The sequence below is a fragment of the Anticarsia gemmatalis genome, chromosome 7 (assembly GCF_050436995.1).
Source record: "Anticarsia gemmatalis isolate Benzon Research Colony breed Stoneville strain chromosome 7, ilAntGemm2 primary, whole genome shotgun sequence".
In the NCBI taxonomy this organism is placed as follows: Eukaryota; Metazoa; Arthropoda; class Insecta; order Lepidoptera; family Erebidae; genus Anticarsia; species Anticarsia gemmatalis.
In genome coordinates, this window is record NC_134751.1 from 7,997,854 (window position 1) to 8,022,440 (window position 24,587).

At 35.5% G+C, this 24,587-nt stretch overlaps 1 protein-coding gene across 2 annotated transcripts; it reads left to right on the forward strand.

The window, feature by feature from the left end:
* The first annotated feature begins 169 nt into the window (after positions 1-169).
* On the forward strand, positions 170-24,275 carry LOC142974485 (uncharacterized). Of its 2 annotated transcripts, none has more exons than XM_076116862.1 (4): positions 170-313; positions 19,052-19,145; positions 21,382-21,517; positions 23,113-24,275. In XM_076116862.1, the coding sequence occupies exons 2-4, from the start codon at positions 19,123-19,125 to the stop codon at positions 24,175-24,177; spliced, it is 1,224 nt and encodes a 407-aa protein (XP_075972977.1). In that variant the 5' UTR covers positions 170-313; positions 19,052-19,122; the 3' UTR covers positions 24,178-24,275. The 2 variants fall into 2 exon arrangements, with proteins under 2 accessions (XP_075972977.1, XP_075972978.1); XM_076116863.1 differs by lacking the exon at positions 170-313 and adding an exon at positions 384-498.
* Positions 24,276-24,587: the final 312 nt, after the last annotated feature.

Genomic DNA, 24,587 nt, shown 5'->3' on the forward strand with positions numbered 1-24,587 from the left:
TAGAAGATACATTTATAAGAATATTATTGTTGAATTAATATAACAATAATATCCGAAGCAATGGGTTTCAGAAGAAAATAATTGCCAGTTGCGACTGCGCGAACCGTAGAGGAATGCAGCGCGTATTCCGTAGCGCGGAGCTACGACAGTTGGCTTCCCGCGGCTACGGTGCGAGCTACGGATCCAGTCGCGGTCAAGCTCCCGACCGCCTCAGCTGCGAATCGCGAACGCGTAATGTTCACACGCGCGTGATTGCATGATTATTGCTACTTAACAGTGACAGTCCAAGTGATTAATATTAACATTAAAACAGGTGAACTTTGTTATGTTGAATTACCTCTGTGTATGTTTCGCGTAGCTCGAAAGGCTGCACTTTCTTTAATAGAAATTTTAGTCCCCGGGGAATCGAACTTTTCGTATCTTTATGACTGTTATTTGTCAACTTTTTGCACGTAATGGATGCGATGTTTCTTTTCGATGGAACTGTTGTTTGAGAAAGTACATGAAGTTTATTATTGTGAATGTGAAACTATTAGTTATTTTCTTGTAGAAATAGCTGGATTTTATTTTTAGTGCTTTCAATCTGTCTTGTGCTGTTGTTTCTTATTTGATTTCTATTTCAGGTAAATGTATTTATAAAACAAGTATTATTAAATGGTGTGTTGTAAGTAGATTTTTAGAAACATAAAGACGTAGTTAGTTCATCAATGCATTGTTGCTGAAACGAATTCGCAAATAGAGTTTTATTAAGAATAACAACATTGTATAAATTTTGCGACGAATATTAATGGGTAAATCGTTACTCCTCTTAATCAACTTTGTCTCTACGTATAATTATACCTCCTTAATGCTGTATTGTATTCTCCATGTTTAAAATAACAACGAGCAATCAGGTTTTTGAATTCTTACGATGTATATCTAGTTCTCTCATAAAAACAGACGATAATAAATTATTTACTATGGTTTTCGTTACACTTGGAAAAGCTTTAGATAATTAACTTGAATACAATACCAACTGTTTATGTATAAACTGTTTCCGGGTAGTGTCATTTTATCATGTTTAACGATTAGGAATATATCGAAATTTTTCATATTACTCATTTCAGAAATTATTTCCTTCATGTCAATCATGTCATATTGCACATAACTAAATGGATCTAGTGAACATATTTGTTTGCCACTTGCTTCCTCATTTACAAGTTCAGGTAATGTAGTTAATAATGAGTTGAGACTGTTTGAGACTGAAATCATTCTACTATAATATTCAAAACCATTCAAACATTGAAGTTTGAATAAAATATTTACAAGAGTACGGTGCGATTGTATCTTGGTAGTAAAATACAGAGACATATCAAATGTACTACAATACTGCACAGAGTTATAGACTATGCAAAAATTGTTGAATCTATTGCTGTTGCAGCGATACCTCGTATATCGAGTGTGCTATTCTGTTCCAATCACAGCGGACACGTATCTATATCATCCAAGCAAACGAAGTCGCACGAAATCTTAGTACATTATTCATAGCAACATGAGACAAAAAATTGAGAATCGTTTGTCATATTTATTCAACTCAACAGTCCATATATCAGGGTTGATTAAATTTACACATGCAACGCCGAGATTGTATGAATATTTAATATTTTATTATTTTTCGTTAAATTTACTATTTCGTACAGAATTACAACGGCATGCTGAGAAATAAATCAAATACGAGATATTGGCGTTTCTTAACACAATAGACTGAATGGTTTTATGGTACCATTTCATTATAAATTATGGATAATGAGTACTCAATTTAATTGTTTTATGTGGATTAATTTTAAAACTGACCAGACAGGATATAATTACGATGTATTTATTTTATTATTACTATAACATGGATGGATGAAAGTATTTAAACCCGGTTTTTATGGATTCATAAATGAGCAATACAAAATACAAATGTAATGATAATTTTCTTGTTGATTGTTAATTAATTAGGCAACACTTTAACGTGTAATCAAACTGCGGCTCAGTCTTGTCAATTTTCATTCCACGGAACAACTATTGAACCACTTAGTTCTGAATATTAAAATGAGCCATCTCTGTAATGACATCGCGGCCTATTTTACTGAAATCACTTCTGAATATGTAGACAGTTTATAAAGTAGGTAGATAATTTAATGGTACTTTAAGACAATCTCGATATCTTTTAGTCTAATGAATAATGTATGTTTCTATATTATAGTACAAAAATAGGTTAAAGTATAAAAATAGGCTTCATAAATAAACGTGTTCCTAATTTTCATTTATTATGTATATTTATTATTCCGTCTCGAGTGCAAGTACAAGATTCCTAAATCGGGCAATAGTATAGACATAGTGGGTTTAGAATATTTTCTATAGAATATGTATACGATACATACTAGTCATTTCACGTCTAGTCACTTTGATGTCAATTTAATAGTGTTCTAATTACAACTGGAATACATAAAAAGAAACAAATAAACTCTTTGTTTCCTGCAAAAGATATTGAAGTAATATACGTGGTAAGATAATCCTTAAATCTCCCTTTTATAGGCTCGACCATAAAGAAACATTTGTATGTACATCCATTAAATAATTTATCAGTTTCATCGGGTGAACTTCGGTAAAACAACGAAAGTGGGCATTGTCCTTTTAGTGGGCGCATCAATTTATTATAGCGGACAATCTCTACTTATGTTCTCTACGGGAGCCGGGATTGCGGAAAACTAGATCACGGCTACCTTATTAATGTACATCATTCAATTATGTTTGCTTTTAGTAGCGTTCATAAGGGATTATCATTTTTAAAATAATGTAGATCAAAAAATCTCACAAGCGATTGACGTATTTAGTAGTATTTTATTATTTAGATACCTTCATAGGATAACGCGCGTAGTATTAATATCTTCCATATGGTAACTAATTTGCCTTTGGAACATTTTTGTAAGATAACAAAGACTACAATAAAATAAATGTAAAACTAAGAAAAGAAATAACACTACTCATTATTATTGTTTAGGCCCACGCATAGCGCTATCTTTTAGTTGCCAATATCCCGGAGCTATAATAAAACTACTCTTACTTTAACACTATTTAGAGAGGTGAATTAAACCCAGTAATGCATCACGCAGTGCAGGAATTCTGTTATATTAAAAGGAAGGAATAAATGTAAAATTCCTTATTTTAGAGCAAGTGCCAGAACCCGTTTTTGTATAAGGATCTACGGCAGAATATATTACGATGACCGTTGTCGTTGTCGCGTAATACCTAAATGTTTTGTGTCCCAACTAAGGTGCTTTAACAATAGGTTGGTTTAACAGTTTTTGTCTTGGCCCATGCGTGGTAAATATGTAAATAAAAATATATAATTAATGCATGTTATTTTGTTCCTTTATATTTTCAGATTGTAGGCAATAAGGCTGTGTAGTTGTTTTAAAGTTACCGCCTGGTGTCGCAACTCCCGGTCATTACGACTCGAAGTGAGTCTTAGTACACATATTTAATCATTGTTGGTAGCACAAACCGCGCTGGAGAACAAAAAAGTGTCGGTGGACGCGGGTTGTGACAGTGACTTATGCGTCGTCCGCCCTTTCGCCGCCTTCTTGGACTTGTCGCTACTCATTGCCCTGAATTGTTAGCTAAATTTATTTTTGTCCTTAGCTATTTCATTCTTTACGTACTTGAACATAAAATAAATTAACGTTTGGTCTCGTAAAAACACATTCGTTGTTCTACCGTAACGTTTATTTATTATGACGAGACAAGTCTTTCTAAACGTTTACGCTATACGGGTTCCGAGGTATTCATCTGATCAAAAGTGATTGTGGTCCAAACATTTTCTCAATCTTAAAAGTAAATATCCGTGAAACGCGCTTCGCTTTTATTTTTTCTTCTTACGGTCTTTAGACCGTCATTGTATAAGATAGATCCATCGCCATTTATCGGCTACAGGTCCACAAGGTGTCCCATTCTCAACCCAAAATCGGGTCGGCTTCGCGGCGATCTCGAATCAACTTTTAGTAAAATTTACCTCATAGCAAAATGTTGAATTTATCTTCGTCTTTTCTAAGAAATATATCAAAAAATAAATTAAATATGGATTCAAGGAAGTAATTGCCTAACTTTCCACCGAAATATGTTAGAAGAGTTCGTTGAACGACTACAAACTGCTGTAGGTTTTCCCAGTATTACCGAGGATTAAGGTAATATACAAACATTAGGAGGTACTAATAGATATTTATTTATTGTGTACAATTTACTATGTAACACAACAATACAACAAAAACCTTGGAAGGAGGCGGTGCCACTTCCAGTCCTAAGATACTTTAGTTATTTTCTGTTCTAGCAGTTAAGAAAAGATCAATAGCTTTATTAACATAATTTGTTTTGATGAAAACGCGGGCGAGATTAAGGTCGAGCTCGAGTACACAGGTTTAATTATAAAATATGTCGGCTCATACACGCGATAAAGGCGTAGCTAATAGCTATTCTTCTTGGTAATAAGAATACTATTATGATAAACTTCTTTAGCTTATTGAGTTTCAGAAAATGGTATATTTACAGTTGTATTCTAAGGATCCCTTCCAAAGGATATTATCTCTATATCACAAAAAGCGTATAGGAAAAAGTATGTACACCCAAGTAGCTAAAAATTTTAACTCAATATAGCTTAATTTTGCGCTTTATAAATTAATAGTTTATCTAATTAAACCCTCTGAAACAGAGGAAGCCTAAGGAAGGCCTATATGAGTTTTAGTTGTTTCATAATAATATACCAAATTTTTTGATGAAGGTAGCTCGGTAGTTGTTTCTGAGAATCTTACGATTTCTTATACGTGGATATTGTACTGTTGATATTAAATTCCTTGCGCAGCGATGTCAAGCTCTTACACAAAATAATATTGAAGTTGAATTCTTATAATTATAATCAAGCAGCTAACACAGTACTGGAAATAGTTATATTAGATTCCTATATGAAGTTAGGTCGACGTTTAGCGCGATTTTCCACGGTTGGTACAATCTCACTACCGATCGTGTTGCATAAGAATTTACTACCTACCATTGTAATCGTCAATTGACAGGAAACTGGCTTTGAAATTTCGACAAATGCTACTTAGTTGTTGTCATTGGATCGATAGTTCAATATCCTTTTGAATAGACTATTAACTATTATTAGTCTTTCCATAACACAAACATAGTTACATATTCGGTCTAATTCCAGCAAACGATTTAGAAACTCGCATAATCGCTAGGAAATAATTTCGCGGAATCATACATATCTCTAGATAACAAGAAACCCACGAATTTGGTGAACTATTATGTTGTTTAGCTGAGTAATTTATACAAGCACAGTGTATTTTACTACTTTGTTTATTCGTATAACATCTATTAGAGTATATTGTCATTAAGGCAGGCATCTAATGTGTTGAGTAAACATGTCCCTAATGACGTCGGCTGTGTTGACTGTGATTTAATTAAAATTCTCACGTTCATTAAATACGTCTCTGTGCGTAGTATTAAGTAGGCGCTTTGAAAACTTTTTGTCTATGTGACCTGCCTGTGTTGTATTGCTAAGTACGTACAAAAATGTCTATTCAGGCGTAAACCTCTAATAGCAACATGTTTATCGTTTTCTGGTATAAATTCTAATTTTCCAAAGAAATAATAAATCGTTACTGAGCAATGAAACAGTTTGTTGGAATATTTAGATTATTTACTAGCTGTGTAATATGCATACGACAAGAAGTAATTTTAGTAAATTATATAGGGGTAAATATGTAAGTAATAATGGCTTTTTGTGCTTTCTGCAGCGTACCTAAAGCTTTATTGTAATTGTTATCCAATTGAGACTAGGCTTTAGCAGATGTTGCTTAGTCTTCCAAACTATGCGTATGCGTATTACATAGAAGTACTTATTTCGAGCGGATGGTCCAATTTGACTCGGAGCCCACTGTTGTTAGTTCTTCCCAGGATATATGGAGAAAGGGTAGTCAAAAACAGACTGATGGACGAAATCATTTTTTATGTTGTGAAGTATGTTCTTGTGTAATTGTGTAATGTCCTGGGATCAAATGGTTTCACTGTACATTAAATACAATTACCAAAGGGGCGACAAAGAATACGATTTCATTCGTTTATGTGGTGCGTACAGTTAGTTAGTAGATAAAATTATTTATGGATACCACCCCGACCTACTTGTAGTAATTGACCTCCTTAAGATGAGTGGGAGGGGAATTCCTTGCAAACTGTCTTTTTTTATCTAAGCAACTAGGAACTAGGTAAAATGTTTAATTAACTCTTTGTTTTTTTTTGTGAATGTCATTGAACCTAGGTCCTGATATTGTAATTTGGAGAAACCTTTTTTCAGATTCTAAAATATCTGTCTGCGTGACGCGACCGATGTTCAAATTCCTATTAGGACAAAACCTATCCAAATGATTATTGAGTTTTACTGATGGTGTTTTCTTTAGTCTTTAGCTTGTGAAAAGCCAAATAATTGTGAGCAAACATCTGTTTACACTATATAGCTGCGATAATTATAATTGTGATATTATAGAATGCCTGATTAGCACTATACATTTGATTCGAATTCCAGTAAAACGTATTTAAGCAAGTGACGTTGGTAACATTTTATCGCTCCACGTATTCATAAAACGCCTGTAGCTATCATTTATCAGGTGTTGTATTCCGTCGGGGGCAAACATTTTACAAAACATTTATTTGGTGTGCTTGCAGAGATTTACATGTGGGCGACGCACATTAATCGTGTACTGAGCCCCAGGAGTAGCATCCACTATTAGTACTCTCATTTTAATAGGTGTGTAGCACAAAAGCGGCGTTAGAGTTTTTGCACCTCTCTCATTACGCAGGACAGTAAAAAATTCGTTCCTCCATAATTGCGAAAATCCACCGGCTAACCTTTATAGCAGCGGTATAATTTAACCTGGATGTAGCGCTGAATAGAAACGGCATGTCCTCTTTTATAGCTTCGCCAGGATGGATAAATACATTTATTTTTATGTATATTCGTAGCGAATGACTTTGCCACTTACATTATCTATTAATGTCGTTAAAAGACGTCTTCTAAACTGTTGAAAGTTTAATATTTCTTGCACAGCTTTGTGAAGATAATCCTCAGAATCCGTCGAGCCGTACCTACCCTCGAATCTACGGCTCTATTCAAATATCCTTTCAGAAACTAGATACATTTTATATTTCAGTTATTGCCCTGGCAGAATCGTTTCAATTCGTTCGGGCGTTGTAGTTTTTTAAATTGAATAAAACGAAACTAGTAGAAATATAATCTGATTGTTATCATATATTTTAGCGGACTATAACTACATTTGTACGTTTATACAATACGACAGGATAAACATAACTAATTGAAACGAAAATGAAAACACTAACCTCATAACGCAAGTTACAGTGCTCATTATAATTATGTGGAAACTATTCGTTTATCAGCTTATTCCAAACACGTACATATATGCCAATAGAGCTGCGCATTGCATTCGGTATGCGGTTAAGTCGGTAATGAGATTTGAAAAGCCTTCCCCTGTCAGCGGATACGAGGGGTGAGCGCGCGGTCACTCGTGGATGATCTATGCGGATTTTTTATAGCCATTTAACTATGTGCTTCATATATTCCGTAGACAAAGGTTAAATTATCGCTCACGTTTGTTTTCCCTGTATAAAGGAAATGCAATATATGGAGCGTTTTTAGGCTACGTGTTTATTTTAGATCACTTCCTCGTTTGAGAATGGTTCACATATTAGTTTTGTATTTATCTTTTATGCAGACGGTCTTCCGTTAGGTTTATGGTGTTCTTCCATGCTCTTTTCTAGTTCAATAAGTTGCTGTTAGAGCAGTAGTAATCAGCCCCGTCAAGTTAGTAGTTGGACTATATTTACACGAGAACAACTCCTCTGTTGGTTGTTCAGTAATGGAATCAGACTAGTGACCTAATTTTAGAGCAGTTGACCAACAATTTTAGACTAACCCCTACACAATGTAGCAATGTACTTTTAGGTTATTCTACATATAGTAGGCTATGTATAGGTGTTGTGAACTGAACACATGACACATTTGTCAGAAATAGCGTAATTAATTGATATAGATAACAGGGCGTAATGCGTTTAACCGTGTGGTTGAGCTGCTATACTCGTATGTATAATTCGACGCACACATAAAATGCGACAATTGTTTAATTTTATAATTTGTTAATTTAGTGTCCTACCGAAGATATTTGTAAAAGGTATATTATAATAATATATGAACTTATTGTTTAGATTTGGTTCGTACCAAACATATTATTGGATCATCGATTCATAACTATGTGTACCGCTTTTATCAATTCTAGCGCAGAGTGTGCTACAAACAAATAATCTTTACAAACGAGTGTGAAACTCAATATAACATATCAATTGGCGAATTTATCAGAAATAACAAATGTTCATATTGACAAACAGTTATTTTCACCGGAAAATGTAGCAAGATGAATAACGTTTAAATACGTAATAAATTACGTAAATTCCACCGGCTATGCAACTTTTTATTTTAAAAGTTATACGTTGGCGTTTATTACGGCTCACTTTTGCTTCGGGAAACTCATATGGCTTTTGATAAATGTGGTAGGTGAATATGAACAACTTTGAGATAAGATTGATAATGTTTTATTTCTGCTTCCCCGTGGAGAATATACTAAAATATCAATACTGTTCAATCGGGTAGCTTTTATTATTAGCTATTGTTGTAACCCCACGTTCTCTATTGCTACCATTAAGTATGAGTTTGTCAGTGACACTACGAGTTAGTTCGCTTAAGATATAAAAAATAAACTCTTTATGAACTTATATACTTTTACTCCCTTCTACGCTGTAGAATTGTAATTTGTATAAATCATCAATGTGCCGTGATACCTGATTAGTGATAATCTGTACTATAAGACACCGTAGCATTCTAAAAGTGAACAATTATTTACTTAAGATCTTCTAAAGTAAGTAGGATAGCAAAGTTTGTACAAATAGAAAGCAAAACATGATAAGTTCCATCTCCAACTGCACTATTTGGACAGCAAATTGACAACTTGACTCTACAGTTTGGCTAACAAGAGTGTGCCGGAAATTGGAACCTTCAATACGCGTATCTACATATAAAGTTATGTACACACTTCAGACTAGGAGAGCGGCTGCTAATTAAAACAAGCGCTCTAACGCTTTCCTCTAATTCTGTAAGCGTAACTGTGTGTAATAAACTTATATGTACAAAAGTAAAGACGCGCCTTTGAAGGTTACCGTGCCTCTAGTGTTCGTTAAATGAGTTTTATTTTTGCGTAACTTTGACGAGCGTGGTGTGCGAATAGTCTAGGACTTCTCAGTTTGAAAGCACGTTCCCGGTTATTGCTTTAAGTATACGTTTACAGAAAAGTTTGTGTTATCTCCAATTGTAAAGCACGAAAAAATAATACATAAGGTTCATTTATTTTTAAGAAAGTTTAACTCGTAAGTTTTTCGTTTTTTTATTGAGTATAACCGTAATTAAGGTTCATCCACACATAATTAAAGCTGCAAGATCCAGGAAAACGAGGTCAATTTATTAAATTTATGAACTACTCGATATTTAAATGTCACATTGCCACTATCCGTTTATACCTTCGAGGAATATATCATTTACTCGCGCGTCGAGGCTTAGCGTATGTCACTGAAAATGACAACCTGCTACCAATATATTTATAGCTTAATTTTGGTTTTAAAGTAAACCATGCATGAGCATGTTATAGATACTTACGACATTTAATATTATCAGTAGGAAATATAGCTTCTTGTAACTAAACACGAATCGACTGTGTCTATTCACTTCACAGCATGGTTTTTACAGATTTTGCTACAGCTTTTCATCAAAACAATACCGACCGTAAGCTATCACTTGACGCTGCTTAAATAAACATAAGGAAATATATCTCACGCCGCGAAACAAAGAACATGTGTGTGAGATATCAAGAACACACCAGATTAAGCTAGACTTCTGGGAATTGTAGCCAGACTAGCAGCCACTAAATATTACAAGAAGAACAGCTATTGTGTTTCCGACGTGTAGGTAACTACCCGCTACCACTGTATCACAGATTATTTTAACTTGGAGACGCTTCACAGATTCTATTGCCAGTCACAATAGTTTATAAATAATTGATCGTTAGTATGGTAGCATCGAATATTGATTAAAACCAGGCGATGCCGTCATTTAAAACGTGTTTTAAATTCCATTTGACAAAAGGGTGCGCAACCGTTAACAAACTACTAAAACCGTTGACCAAAAAAATGTTATGTGCGATGGCTCCATACCTAACTAAAAATAAAGCCCAGACTAACTGACTCTGTGTACTCATTTGCATATTTGTTTTAGATCGGTGCCTTTTATAGTAATTGTTGAGTTAGTAAATACTTTTTTAGAATTTGAAAATATTTTCAATTTGCACAATGAGATTGTTAAGTGAAAAACTTTTTGTAATGCCTATTGTTGTTTTGTAAATCTGTTGGCGTATTTATAGAAGTACGGGTTAAAGCCGCTTTTTAGATAGCTGCCATAATGGAAGTTTATAACGAAATGTCATAAATAGTTTTAATTGCTTCTAAAACCAGATTTTATATTTTTACCCATGTAAAAATCGTTATAAATATTCAATTTCGTACCCTACATTTTGCGTGCAAATATTTAAGTCAATATGAATCCGTTACATTACATACTTATACACTGGTATACATGTAATTGAGTTCTCTCTTGTACGTAGGTATATTGAATGCAAAATTGCAAACGCTTATTTGCGCTAAAGCAGTCGTCTTTACGCTTTTTTATGAATACGTTGAGAATTCATCGCGAGTAATACATACCGGCCAAATAGAGGCTTTGTACGACGATTATTTATATATACTAGTTATTGTTTACTATAAACAGGTGAATAATAAATACAGCTCAGTGTTAAATACCGTAGAATCTTCAATACAATTTTCGTGTTCTATTTTTTGGAAAATGTCCTTTAATTAAAATATAAATGGGCAGACAGACGAAAGTAATGGTGGCTAATAAGCTTTCGGGTGACAATAGCAACTCTAAACGCGCGAACAATAAAGGGAAGGGAATAGGCAATAACGAATTTTATGATTCTACGTCATAGGTTAAATGCTTGGGGCAAAATATACTTAACAAATTAAATACCTCTCTATTGTTAAAGATAGCGAGGGGAATCTCACCACTCTCTTACTTACGTACTTAGTGTACTTACATACGTGTATAGCTTTAAATAAATGTCTGTTGTTTTTCCCTCGCGTGGATTTTATCTAATAAAACAAAGAAATATTTCTTTCTTACCTACGTTTAGTAGAGCGACGTTTTCTACCTCGTACTTTTCCTCAGAATGCAAGATAACTTAGTGTCTCGAAACAACTTGATGCGTCTCCGACGCCACGAGTCCCCGCCGCCGACGCGGGCTTCCGAGCAATAAATCTGATTTCAGTCCAACTTCGTTCTAACATCTGATAAATAACTCGCTCTACATTTAAAAATATTTGAAAAGTATGAATGAGAGTCGTTTCAATTGACAATAGGTACGAGGGTTTTGTTTTCGATAAAGTTCTACAACTACGGGAAACTGGAATGACGTAAGTTGGGGAAGTCCGCCTTTCAGCGAGTGAACGTGCAAAGCTTTTATTTTGTGCTCGGGTATTGTTACAAGAATGCCAAGCTTGAAGTCGCGAGCGACTCTGAATGTTAATCAAGTGATGAGGAGAGAGGACGTCGTCCATCAGTTATTCGTGTCATAACTATGTCTTTGTCGAAACTCTTTTAGCGCCCTGTCGTCCACTGTCATCTGCTTTTGACTTATCATTCTATTCTTTAGTCAAAAGTTATGAACCCTCTTGTATGCGCGGCAGACACATTCTATTTCTAATTTAATTTTAGAGTATCTATTCGTGATGAAATGGACTGGCTACATCTAACCCACTTAAGGACTTAAAACAACAGTTAGTAACAGGAAATCCTACTTTGTGGACTTTATCAACTAAGTTTGTTACCACAGTACAAACTAGCTACGGTTTGCAATATTGAAACCTCTTTGCAGCGTAGAAACGTACAGATAAGGATTTTTAAATGTTAGTTCTTAATGAGAATAAGGCGAGCCAGAGAGTTCAGCGATATTAAGTAGTAGGTATAATAAAATACGTCTTAAGACTTTTCTGAAATTCGAGATTCAAAATTCCTCAGAAATCTAATAAAATTAAGAATGTTTTAAAAGCTTTTGGGGGCTGAATGATAATGGGGAGCCGGTCGGTGAGCGAGACGCGAGCCCGAGGTGAGAAACACTACGCCCTGGGGAAGATTTGTGTTGTGTTCGCGACAATACGTCGTAAACCCACGTTGTACGCTGCGCCGTCGTTCCTCATACGTAAGTTTCACATACGCCTACACTCGCTCGCACATACACACCACAACGAAAAACGAGCTCCGTATAAATATAGGGAGGCGTAAAGTGTCAAGTTGCGCGACGTTTTATGAAAAATATTTTTATACAGAGGCAACTTTATTTTTTTAAGTGCCAATGGAGCCTTTACCTTTGTTACATTTTTAAACAAAGTTATTTTATGTAGAAGGCTCGTCTTTGTAGTTGTCTGTGGTGTAAATCATAATAAAGATTGAATCCCGAATAACTTTGTTCGTTTAATTTCATTTTTACATTATACATGTATGTTAGGATTGCATAAAATAGTACTTCTCTCCTCTTTCTTTCCTTCTTTCACATAAATTTGATAAAAAAATACGCAAACACGCCTATTCAGCATATATTTCTCTACATTTAAAAACTACATTCAAACAGGTTTTCTAATACTCGTTTAATAAAACATTATGTCATATTCTGCGCACATAACCACCTTCACCTCTATTATACATAATTATTTAACATAGCGATAGTGCTTTAAAGATCAAAGTAACAAAACATGTGTACTCAATATGTTATTTGTGGTTTGTTGTGCAAGTGTGATCCCTTTTATTTATTTTGAGCAACGCTTGGCGACGCAGTAGCTACGCGAGGGAAATATTAGCTGACACATGTAATCTCATACTCGTCTTGTATAAGATTATATGTGTCAACATATACCACCTCGTTTATCTTGGGATAATGGAAAACATTCCGCGGTTCACGACACGAATTAACGAAAACAATTTCACCCAATTTTACCTTTGCTACATTTATGTGAATGTAATATACTTTAACGTGTAAATTGTTTCTGTCATACATTTACCCTAACGGCGATAATTGCCATTGTTTTGTACTGGCTAATTAACGTGTTGAAATTATATTGTATTGCTTAGATACCTGTACGTGTAATGAAATTACCTGATATGCTTTTATATTTGTGTTTATTTTTACGAGAGTAGGAAATTGTTTTGCGGAACTTTTACGAGCGTTATTTTTCTAATTATTGTTTTCTAGTGTATTGAGTTACTTCAAAGCTGCCGAGTGGTGCTTCACGTGTTGTGGAAGTTATTTTTATAAAACTGACCGGAAATTAAGTCCTCATTTATTTACACAGGTCGATATAGTATATCGTCTTACAGTTAAATGATAATTTTAAACGAATTTAGAATTTGGTACTTGTCGATCTGGTATAGAATACCTAAAGAGCGGTTATAGTCATTTGTTTTGGTTTAAAAAGGTTTGTTTTTTTTATTGAAATAGGTTCTGCAATTATCTGTAAAATTCGCTTCATTTTTTTACTGAGTTCTTCTCAAATAAATGCTGAATTCAAAGTCAAATATTATAAATTACATAGTAAATTGAGACAACATTGTAACGCGGTACTCGTAAATTACAAAGTGGGCAAAACCACTACGAGCGAACTTTGTCGAGTTTCCAATTCTATGTTTGTGAGTTTTGCGAGTCTCAATATCACATGCATCATCTTTCCAGTACTTAGAATTATATAACTTAAACAATTTTAATCAAAAAAGTTAAATAAGAGACCCATTGTGTGCCGTCGTATTCCATAAAATTGTCAAATTTTGTAGACTTATTGTTAGGAATACGACCTATTTCTCAAAACCAAATATAACTGAATTTTTTTGAAAAATATTTTGAATAGTAGTAAAGTACAGAAAAATTTTAAAGAGCAAAATCGGAATCATATGTCACCATGTCTCAAACCTCTGCAACGCATTAAATGACAGGCATAATCTGTGGCATTTCTGAAGAATTAACCGGGAAATCAAAAAATATAAATACGAAACGGAAAAATTCTTCATTCACTGTCCACATGAAAAAAAACGGCTACAGTCTAGGTAGTAAAAATAAAATCAAAACACAACATTTCTAGTTTTAAAATAAATAGTTCTATTTTTATTTCCAAAGCTTTCTTAATTCCAGCAATGTTATAAAGGTGATTGTACATTACATTACATGTGTGCTTCAGTGTGTTGGTCATAAGTGTGATGTATGTCCGGCAATTACGGTATCAAGCGAGCTCTGATTTATCACCGTGTTACACTGTCTGTTATACCGATAGTCACTTCACTTCAGCGCCCAATCACAAGTCTGTATCACAAACATTTGACTTTAATGGACCACAGTTTTATAATATAACAACTTATTATAGCAATACACGTCTTTTTATGTTTCATTCATTACCATTTTAGTAATTCAACACTATTTTTATTAATTGTAACGTGTGAAGTAAGTTATAGGCTATTTTCCTAAGTAATGTTCACCAACAATCATGGTTGACGATTCAAGTTACCTATTTTCATTACAAAAATTCGAAACATAATGAAATATTCGTAAAAAGTCTTATGTAAGGCTATTTATTCTATAGGTTGATTATGTTTATACCGACATCATTATTCGAATGTTCTTTTGTTTTGTTTACAAAGCTGTGACCGTTTCAAAAAGCCTTTATTATGTTTATATGTTGAACGTTTTATCCGTAAAAATTTCTTTTACAACATTATACTTTGAAGTCTTCTTTGCGAATACTTTGCGAACATTGCTATTTATTCAATTAGTTTTATTTACTACCTACGCATTCAAAGGTTAGGTAGTTTCATGAATTCCGCTCCGTGCAATATTGCCAAGTGCTCGTTTAAAAGGTCCGTATATGTAGTTCTAAATGAGTCAAAGCGCAGGCAATGTTTATCGTTGGAAATGTTCAGGAATATAGCTCACAGACGTCCGCACATATCATGGCGGGCGCTCGGGGCTCGCTCGCTTGGTGCGACGACACGATCCGCCACTGCTATGATTGATCGTACACTGCCGGGAACCAATTAAACTTGTCCACTACACTGGCCCACATAAAATTTAGTAAGATATATTGAACGTCAAACATTTGACCAACTGAATTTGTAAGTAAATTGTGTCTCAAACTAATCGAACTTATTCGTCGTTCTTTTCCTAATGACTCATGTTCAGGCACCGCTGTATTATATTGGTTATTTATTTATTGACTGTTCGTTGGTACTACATAGATCTACTGTCAGCGGTGCGGCTAAACTATTTCGTGATATGTAGTGACATTAAAGATTGATATCTTGTGGTATTTTATGGGCATTTTAAAATCCGTCGAACTCGTTATCGTGCAATAAACGGGATAAATACGGCTATAAAATATGAATTTAGTTCGTAAAACTCCTTGGAGATGGTTAAAGTTCACATTAATATCCTTTGATTATTGCTGTCTTGGCAATTAGGTATACCTTCTTATCTTTAGCTTAGATTTATTATGATTCTTGTTATTTTGATATTCAAACTAAAGTTTCTAAAAATACACAAGAATGAGAAAAGACTGCAAATACTTACAAAAGAAAATTTTCATAAAATGAAAGAAAAATACGTCATAATGGTTTTCAGGTAAGGGTCAGGTCAAAACATGCAAAAGGAAGGGATAATACCTCCCGCGATTTATGGTAAACCAACACGACCACATAACTGAATTAAAAGGGTGAAAAGTAAGCGCAAACGTTACAAGGAACTTGCTGTATTTCTTATTAAATTGTATACGTTTGTTATCTTTGAACGATAAATTCTGATGTATGATAATGGTGGTGGTTTTTATGTTTCACATTTTAATATTTCTTACAAGTTATTTTCTTTTAAATGCATTTGACATTATCTAAAAGTTTTAATGTGTATTTGCTTTTACTTTAAAATACTGACAACATGTTAGTATAACTTGGATTACTTTCTACTGTATGATTATAAGCGCTGTTCTCCTAGGAGGTTTACATAAAAATATAATTTGTTTTGCGAACAATTTAAGCGTGGTTTAGTTTAAAAGCGTATGCGTCTTCGTCGGGCGGGTAATGGCGCTCCGGGGGACTATTCTTCGTTGGAAAATCTCCACACCGCGGAGCACAAAACATATTCGTAGAGTTTTAAGTTTTTGGCATGCAACTAGTACATTATTCAAAGCGTTTTGTATCACAAGAAACCTCTTCAGACGTGTGTCATGATGTGTAAGCCGTTAGGGTAGGTCTCGCAATATTCGGGCGGCTTTCATTTTCAACTACTTTCTTATGTAAGTGTTTGGTGTAGGGTTGCTGCTTCGTTTACAACAAGTTAAGTCGTGCTGTGTTGGCTTTTATTTTTGCCAATCTAGTCAAATATATATTTATATTAATATGTGATATCCAAATTTAAAGAGTATGGTTTATACGTACATACACATATCATGCCTGTTATACGCAAATGTGTAGCAGATGTGTATGAAATACACTCACACATTTTGCCACTAGTGATGTTAATTAATCGATTCCATACTTAATAAAATAAATCGGTTAAAATATTGTTGTAGAATTACTTGTAGCTTTTTAGAGAAATAAGTTTTCCATACGTATCTGAAGTCTATTTGACATGACGAGCATATTATGTCGCTAAATTTAATAATAGTAAAGGTCACATAGTTGTCGCTCAAGTTGTCACACAAGTATCAGGCGACAGTTAAAACTCTAGAACTAGTGGGTGAGTGGAATAGGTTCTAGCGACGACGACAGCGGTCCTATCAACTCGACATTTTCAATTTCCGTTTAAGTATAATTGAATTTTGAATATGCGCCATTTTCTTTCAAGACAGGGATGATATAATATTCCTTTAATTTCTCTCCACTACGCCAAAGGTAAAGTTAATAGTTATAGCGAGGAGAAAAATCTTAAGTAACTACTAAAACATTTAAATGAGAATTACGCAACTGAGAATCTAAAACTTGAAAGTCAAAATGTTTAGAAAACCTTTTATGATTTAAATACTTTCGTTATACAAAAATTCATTGCCATTTGTTTGAATATGACCCCCGTAATATCTGATATCCCATGTTTTTCCTTTTTCTGCTTTGGTTACGGACGAGTTAATAAATGTATTAAATAGGGTTTTCCTCATTGCTTCGTGGAAACGTGTCTTATTATTGAATTTCAGTTATTATAAAGAATAACTATTGAATTTGTTATATTGCATGTTAGTTGATTAAACTAAGTAAAAAACAATATGTCAGTAAATAAACTGATTGGAAATTAAGTAAAGATAAAGGCAGGCTTTGATTTTTTTTACAAACCAATGTCTTCCGTATTTGACTGGTTTCCTTAAGTGTAGATACACTTTTCCAGGTCCCTCGAAATCATTAGAAATCACTTTGTTTTATCACCTCTCGAGGGACATCCGAAAACGAACGTTTCTGATCAAAGAACAATTTTATACCCTTTTAAATTCTTGCGACATCTATTATTTTTACCACTACAAAAGGCTTGTCGTGCTCCTCGAGGCATGGAGTCGCCGAACGATAGACTGACCGCGCTCAATGGCTCTGATCGATCGCTTGCCGTCGAACTCATTTAGCTCTTAGCTCCTCAAACAAAGTTCCTTTTAATTCACATTATTAAACTAATTTTATACTGAGCAAAGTTAGCCTTTTACCCGCTGCTTAAACTTTTTTGTCGGGTAGTTTATAGTGTCCAAACTGTCACAGGTTGTTTAAAGTCCTCAGAGACGAAGTTGTGTAGACTCGGTTGTAGAATAAATTTCGCTAATATCTTGTAAATACTGGTCTACTAGATGGTACTAAATGTACTAACTTTACAATATTATATATTTTATGCTGAGGAATGAAGGTAAATGCTTGAATATTTTATTGTGTTATTAGAGGTAGAGAAAAAAATTACACTTATTTTTTGGCAGAACTTGTATTTTGCAACAATTTTCCAAGTAACTTTCGTTATTTAACGCTTATTTTCTTAACTTAGATAAACTTCTGATACACCTTTTTCCGGCTTGAAATAAATTTACTTAGGAGAGGCCTAATTAATGTATGACATATTTGATAGATAAATTCTCAACAAATGTATGAAGAAATCTGTCGTTTGTTATGCCTCGGACGGTTATATGGATGTGGTGCAACCGGACGATAGTATTATATATAAGTACTCGTTATATGATAACTATTCTGCAAAAAAGAAAAGAACCAATTTTTGTATATTATTGTTATAAGTTGATGCGTCAAACCAAATACAACGTTAGAATGTTAGCCGTAATCACTAGGGTTGTAGCGGGCGGATAGCTAATCGCAGTAAGTTGAAAAAGTACAAGGAGATTGACGTCTCTACCCATCCCTTCGTCATGTTGTACGACACCCACGGGAAGCCAGGGGCGGATCTATTCGTAGCCGGAAACCAAATTTAAGAAAATTTTCTTCTAAAAATGTAAGTCAAGCTTGGCTTTGGTTTCGGCGTAATAGGGTAAATTTTAAATGTAATTTAGCCCCTTTTCTTTATATATCTGATTACACATCCGTCTATAAACTGGTAGACTTTAAAAGTTGTTATTTATAATAAAGGGCGAAGGATGGTTGACGAGAATAGGAAGTTTTATCTTTTAATGCATGTTTTAATCTTGGTCATGTCGACCTAACTGTTGGTAGGACCGTTTTAATAGATTCATTTGCGGATGTAATGCGATTAAGTCGTACAGGGAACTCAAATGAAGTAACTGTTTAATTATTTGTTGACAGGCCTGTGTAGTGTGATGGAGGGGTTGAGGTGAGGGCGCGCGGCGGGCGGGGCGCGCCGCCTGCGTCCGCCCATGGCCCCCGCCTTTAGACTCAGGTAAGCAAATTAAACTATTTCATTTGCTCTAAGCTTATTGCACAGAATACTAATCAGATGTAGAGGAAATATATCATAAAAGCCTGCAACAGCTCCACCAGGTAACAGAACTTTAACCTTTCAAGGATCGAGGTGTAAGATGCTTCACGCGATTGTATCGTCACTTCATTGAATACATTTGGCGATATTATTGTAATGTTAAATACAACAGTATCTTCTAATTAGTACCGAGAATGTAATTGAATTCCTTAATGGAACGAAGTCAATGTTTTTATACAACCAAGTGCGGGGCAGTCCGCTTCTCTGTTACATCAAAGCTGTTGACTATCTACTTCTGAGCCAGTTGCCAATTCAATTCAGCGTTGTTTTCATTCGATTAAAATTTACGAATAAAGGTCGCTATTGTAAAAATAGCACCTGGCAATGTTTGTTGTTTATTTATTTTGTTATTTCAATTTGAATGCCGGTTGAGCGTCGGCGTAATTTTTTACTACCCTCAAACCGACTTTTGTTTATGGGGTAACGAGGGGTTTGACTACACAAATACAATGTAGCTAATTCCTTCCTAAATTGAATAGTAGAGATTATTATTGCTTGTCATTAATAGGTTGTTATTCTAATCTGTGATAGAATACCGTTTAAGTTAGATGAACCATATCAAAAATTGGGTTTACGCGTGTAAGTATCTAATGACTCGTTTCAATAGTAATTTGATAATCGATAAACCGGTAACAACATTCCTCAGTTTCAAATTTTATTCGGTAAATACGACCGATACTGATCAACTTCTTACCTATTCTAAAAATATACACAGGTATATAAACGTAGGCGTTTCTATTTTCCACTCATTGTCTAGGCCCGTTATATTCTTCCGTGATTAATATTGCTACAAATTAGTACAAAGCACAGGCTGTTTCACTTAAGTGTCGCAATTAAACAACAACTACTTGAGCTGATACTAACTATATACAAACTAATGCCAGATCTGGAACTAGGGACTAGGGAGGTTGTAATCGAGACTAGCTGGAAGTTCTGTTAAGACTTATTATAGAAAGCCAAATACATTGAACTCACAACAAGCTTGTTAAGTTCAGAGTTTGTTACTACAACACTGCTAATTCTTGATGCTTTGTTATTTAACTTGCGTTTGTGTTTATTGTTAAAACGCAGTAAAACATCACAAAAAGATTTATGTTATATCGTTGTCGCTACTGTTTTTACATTGAGCCGGTTTGTAATTGTATGCTACGCTACTGTTTCCGTGATCCAATTTTGTGGTGCGCTTGTATAACCTGCTGTTCCCTGGTGTTAATATATTTATCTAAATCCTCATAAGGCTCTATATGTAGGCGGGCTAATATCATTAATAATATATTGAAGAAATACTGTTTTAATTTTTTGTTTAATATGTTTCATGTGGTCTGAAAGTAAACAAATAAGTCAGTGTGAATTATAGCTTGTATATGTATATTGTTGTAGATATGTTACAAGTTGCAAAGTTCTCTCAAACACGTGCGTCTTCTTCTTGTTAATATGAAGAGGAAAGGATATTATTATGAAGGGTATCGCCCCAAAACGGTTTAACTGATTCATATCACATCTTCACTTTGGGGTCGGATTACAATCGGACGATTAATAGGTATAATCGAATTCCGGACGGTTTAACAAATTTCATAATACCCGTAAGTTGTAGAGGAAACTGATTTGTAAGTCAGCTTAATGTAAAATACAAAACTATAGTAATATATCTCGAAATATTCTTGATAAGAAATATGTACATTGTTGTCATTTAAATGGCAGTTGTTTAATGCCAGTTTCGTGCAAGTTTCCTGAAAGTCAACGAATTCTACGAACAAGTTTTTCACTACATTTCAGTGTACTTTTTCTTTTTAACAAGTTGGAAGTTGAAGACTTTCACTTCTCCATTGCAAAACTAATCAATAGAACATTCTGAAGTTGCAGTACACTGTATACTATTTGGTTTTACAACAGAATAGAATATGTGTATGTATTCACATATTTATTCTATTGACACTTTTTTCGTTGGCATAGAAGGGAGTGTAAAATTATATGTGTGTATACTTATTGGTGGGATGCAAAGTCCCCAACCCGCACTTGGCCAGCGTTGTGGACTCAAGGAATAACCCCTCCCTCATAACGGGAGGAGACCCTTGCCCAGCAGTGGGACATTAAAAGGTTAAATTTATTAAATTACTTTTATGTTTTATGGTAACAGATGGGTGGTGCGTTGGTTGGTGTCGGTGGTCGCGTGGGGCGCGCTGTGCGGCGGCGGGCGCGCGCACTCGCCCTCGCTCATGCCCGCGTTGACGCCGCCATGTCCTACACACTGCATCTGTCTCTCACAGTCACAGGTATGTCTTCATATATACCCAACTAGCTTTTACCCGCGACTTCGTCCGCCACCTGAATTTTCCCATGGCAATGCGTTTTTTTCCCGGGGTAAAAAGTAGCCTATGTCCTTTCACGGGTATCAAAATATTTCCATACCAAATTTCATGCAAGTTGGTTCAGTAGTTTAGACGTGATTGAGTAACAGACAGACAGACAGACAGACAGACAGACAGACAGACAGACAGACAGACAGACAGACAGACAGAGTTACTTTCGCATTTATAATATTAGTATGGATAAAGCCTTGTCACCACGAATAGATGTCAAATAACATGTTTATATCGAAATGATGAGGTAAGAGAAGTGTTTAGAGGTTGTAGCCTACTGCTACGACGTAGCAATTGTGCTACGATTTATTGCAGATAGTATGAACATGTGTTTGTTATAAATTAACATTAAATTCATCGTCTGTTACAAAATTCTATGTTATTTTAAAAATAAATAAAAATTAGCTATTGAAAAATAAAAATGTTTTCCATTTCATTTTTCTATTCCTAGTAGATTATGAAACAGTTGTGATTTGATTGAGAATGTATAGTCAAATTCCTTTAGAGCTTGTGGAAGTTTGTTTATACAAGTAGTGAACTGCGTTTTTAAGAGCAATAGTTCGTGCATTTATATAAATCAGGTCGTAGAGCTCGTTCGAACCACCAGTGATTTACGCAATTTAGATTTATTGGGATTTAAAATCACTTAAAATGCGTATAAAACATACAGTTTCGGCCAAAGTTCCTTACGAAATATCCTGTATTTCAAAGTCCGAGGCAATAATATAAAACGAGTTACAAAGCAATCTGTCAGCTGCTCATTTTACCTTTCACATTGTATCTACTATAGTACGCTTCATGCTGAAAGGTAGAGTAATGTTGAAATACTGGCTTAAATTGAAATTAGAGACTGTAATCTTCGCGATTGAAGTCAGCCCATTGTCGCACTTTACAGACAGATGAATTATCGCTTTCTGTTTTATGATAATCATGTTTTATCTTAAGATTAACATTTAATTTCTCTTTTACTTTGTTACGTAGTTCTTAATATGTTTATTCAATGTAATTGTCTAAACAAATAAGTACACCCTGTGCATTCAAATGTCATAAACAAATTATATTACAGCACATGTATAAAACATTCATATTTTATACCAATCAATTAAATGCACATACAGGCTACTAACACTCGTGTGTTGAAACTGGTCCACACCTACTAAATTGAATTGAAGCCTCGACATCAACGCTTTGTACAATTGTACCCACAAGGCTGAATCAAATTGGTATTTGTTTTGGTCCATTATGTGCTAAGCTTAAGTTTCAAACAATTCAATCCAAATATGGGCCTCGAACCGTGTACGTCATGACGATATTTTGGGAAGGATTAATTTTATTGGCCGAACAAACAGTGGCAATAATGCTTAGGTCGTGACACGGCGAAACTGATAATTCAATCATTTTTATATGATTGTTGTTTGCTGTGGACGCGGTGCTAGCAAAATATTTGTCGAGGATATAAACTTGATTACAGTTTCAAATGTTTACTGAACAGAGTGTTTTTGTGACAGGTGGTGTGCAACAGCGCCACACTGCGCGGCGTGCCGTCAGCGCTGAGCGCGAGCGTCACTCAACTGTCTCTGTCGCGCGCAGACCTGCGCGTGCTACGATCCGACGCATTCGCGCATCTGCGGCAACTACGAAGACTGGCGCTGGACGCTTGTAATCTGACGCGTATTCGACCCTTCGCGTTCCGAGGACTCCCGCGACTTCGCGAACTTTACATACAACACACACCGCTCGCCACGGTAGACGCTTTTGCGTTTGCGGCTTTACAGAACATTACATCGATCGTCTTAACCCATAACAGGATCGCCCAAATTGAGGGATACGCTTTTGCCGGAACCAATTTTATAAAACTCATATCTCTTCGAAATAATCCCATCAAACGAATATTAGCGCATGCGTTTTCTGGCCTTAACGATGTTGCGCAGATAGAACTACCATCAGGAATAAGGTCTATCGAGCCGCTAGCATTTGCCGGATTAGAAGGTGTCGGCGTCCTCGAACTTGCATACATGGATTTGCCAGCGGTACTGCCTGATACTTTCCGAGGACTCGTGCGCGTCGGCCGACTCGCACTACGCGAATCTGATCTAGGCGTTGTGCGCGTAGGTGCATTCGATGGTCTGCAACGAGTGGATACGTTAGAAATATGTAACAACAAAGTAGATGGCATCGAAGAACTCTCTTTAGTTCAAAACAATAGCGTCAACACATTTAAACTAACCGGAAATCACATGCTCGAGACACCAGAGGCGGTCATTTTAGAAGTGGACAATATAGTGATTCGCGGCAACCATTTGCCGTGCGAGTGTGGACGAGATCCATTGGCTAATCCACTAGCACTTACTCAAGACTTCGCGGAGGAGAATTTTTGTATTTCACCGCTGAAAGTGCGCGGTCGTAGTCTGGGGAGCGTGGGCGCCGGCGGAGTGGGATGCCGCGGCGAGGCGGGCGGCAGTGCGCGCGCGCGAGCCGCGGCCGGCGCCGGCGCGCGCCGCACTCCGGACGCGCTGTCTTCACCGAGGCTGGCCCTCACCACCGCCACACTGGTGTTTCTCGCTAGTAGCTAGCCTAACCGCCCGGGTGTTCAATAAGTGAGATGTATCCATTTTGTAAATATTGTAATATATGCGAGTGAATATAATAATGCGAAATTTTACATTGAAAGGGTCCGTTCATTGTGTATACGTTGGACCATGAATAAAATTTGCCTTTGGAAATGCCCGTTTGACTTTTATTTTTATTTACTTTACCTCTACCTCGATTAACGTGGTCCGAATGTTTAATACCTACTCGGTACAATGGCGGTATATAATAATCGATCAGTATATCAGAATAGATATTTGAAGATTTATGTTCGAGTAAAAATAGCGTTTATCTGTATTTCTAGTCAATTAGCAGACGACATCAGATAGCGGCTGAGTAATGTTCCGTCGTCGTGAAGCGGGGAGCGGTGTCTGAGCGAGGTCGTCTCGACCGC

Excerpts from the sequence above, each read along its gene's own strand:
- LOC142974485 (XM_076116862.1), top strand. The coding sequence starts at position 19,123 with ATGGCCCCCGCCTTTAGACTCAG. Across the intron at positions 19,146-21,381 it reads GCCCCCGCCTTTAGACTCAG|ATGGGTGGTGCGTTGGTTGG; the intron begins GTAAGCAAATTA and ends TTATGGTAACAG. Across the intron at positions 21,518-23,112 it reads TCTGTCTCTCACAGTCACAG|GTGGTGTGCAACAGCGCCAC; the intron begins GTATGTCTTCAT and ends TTTTTGTGACAG.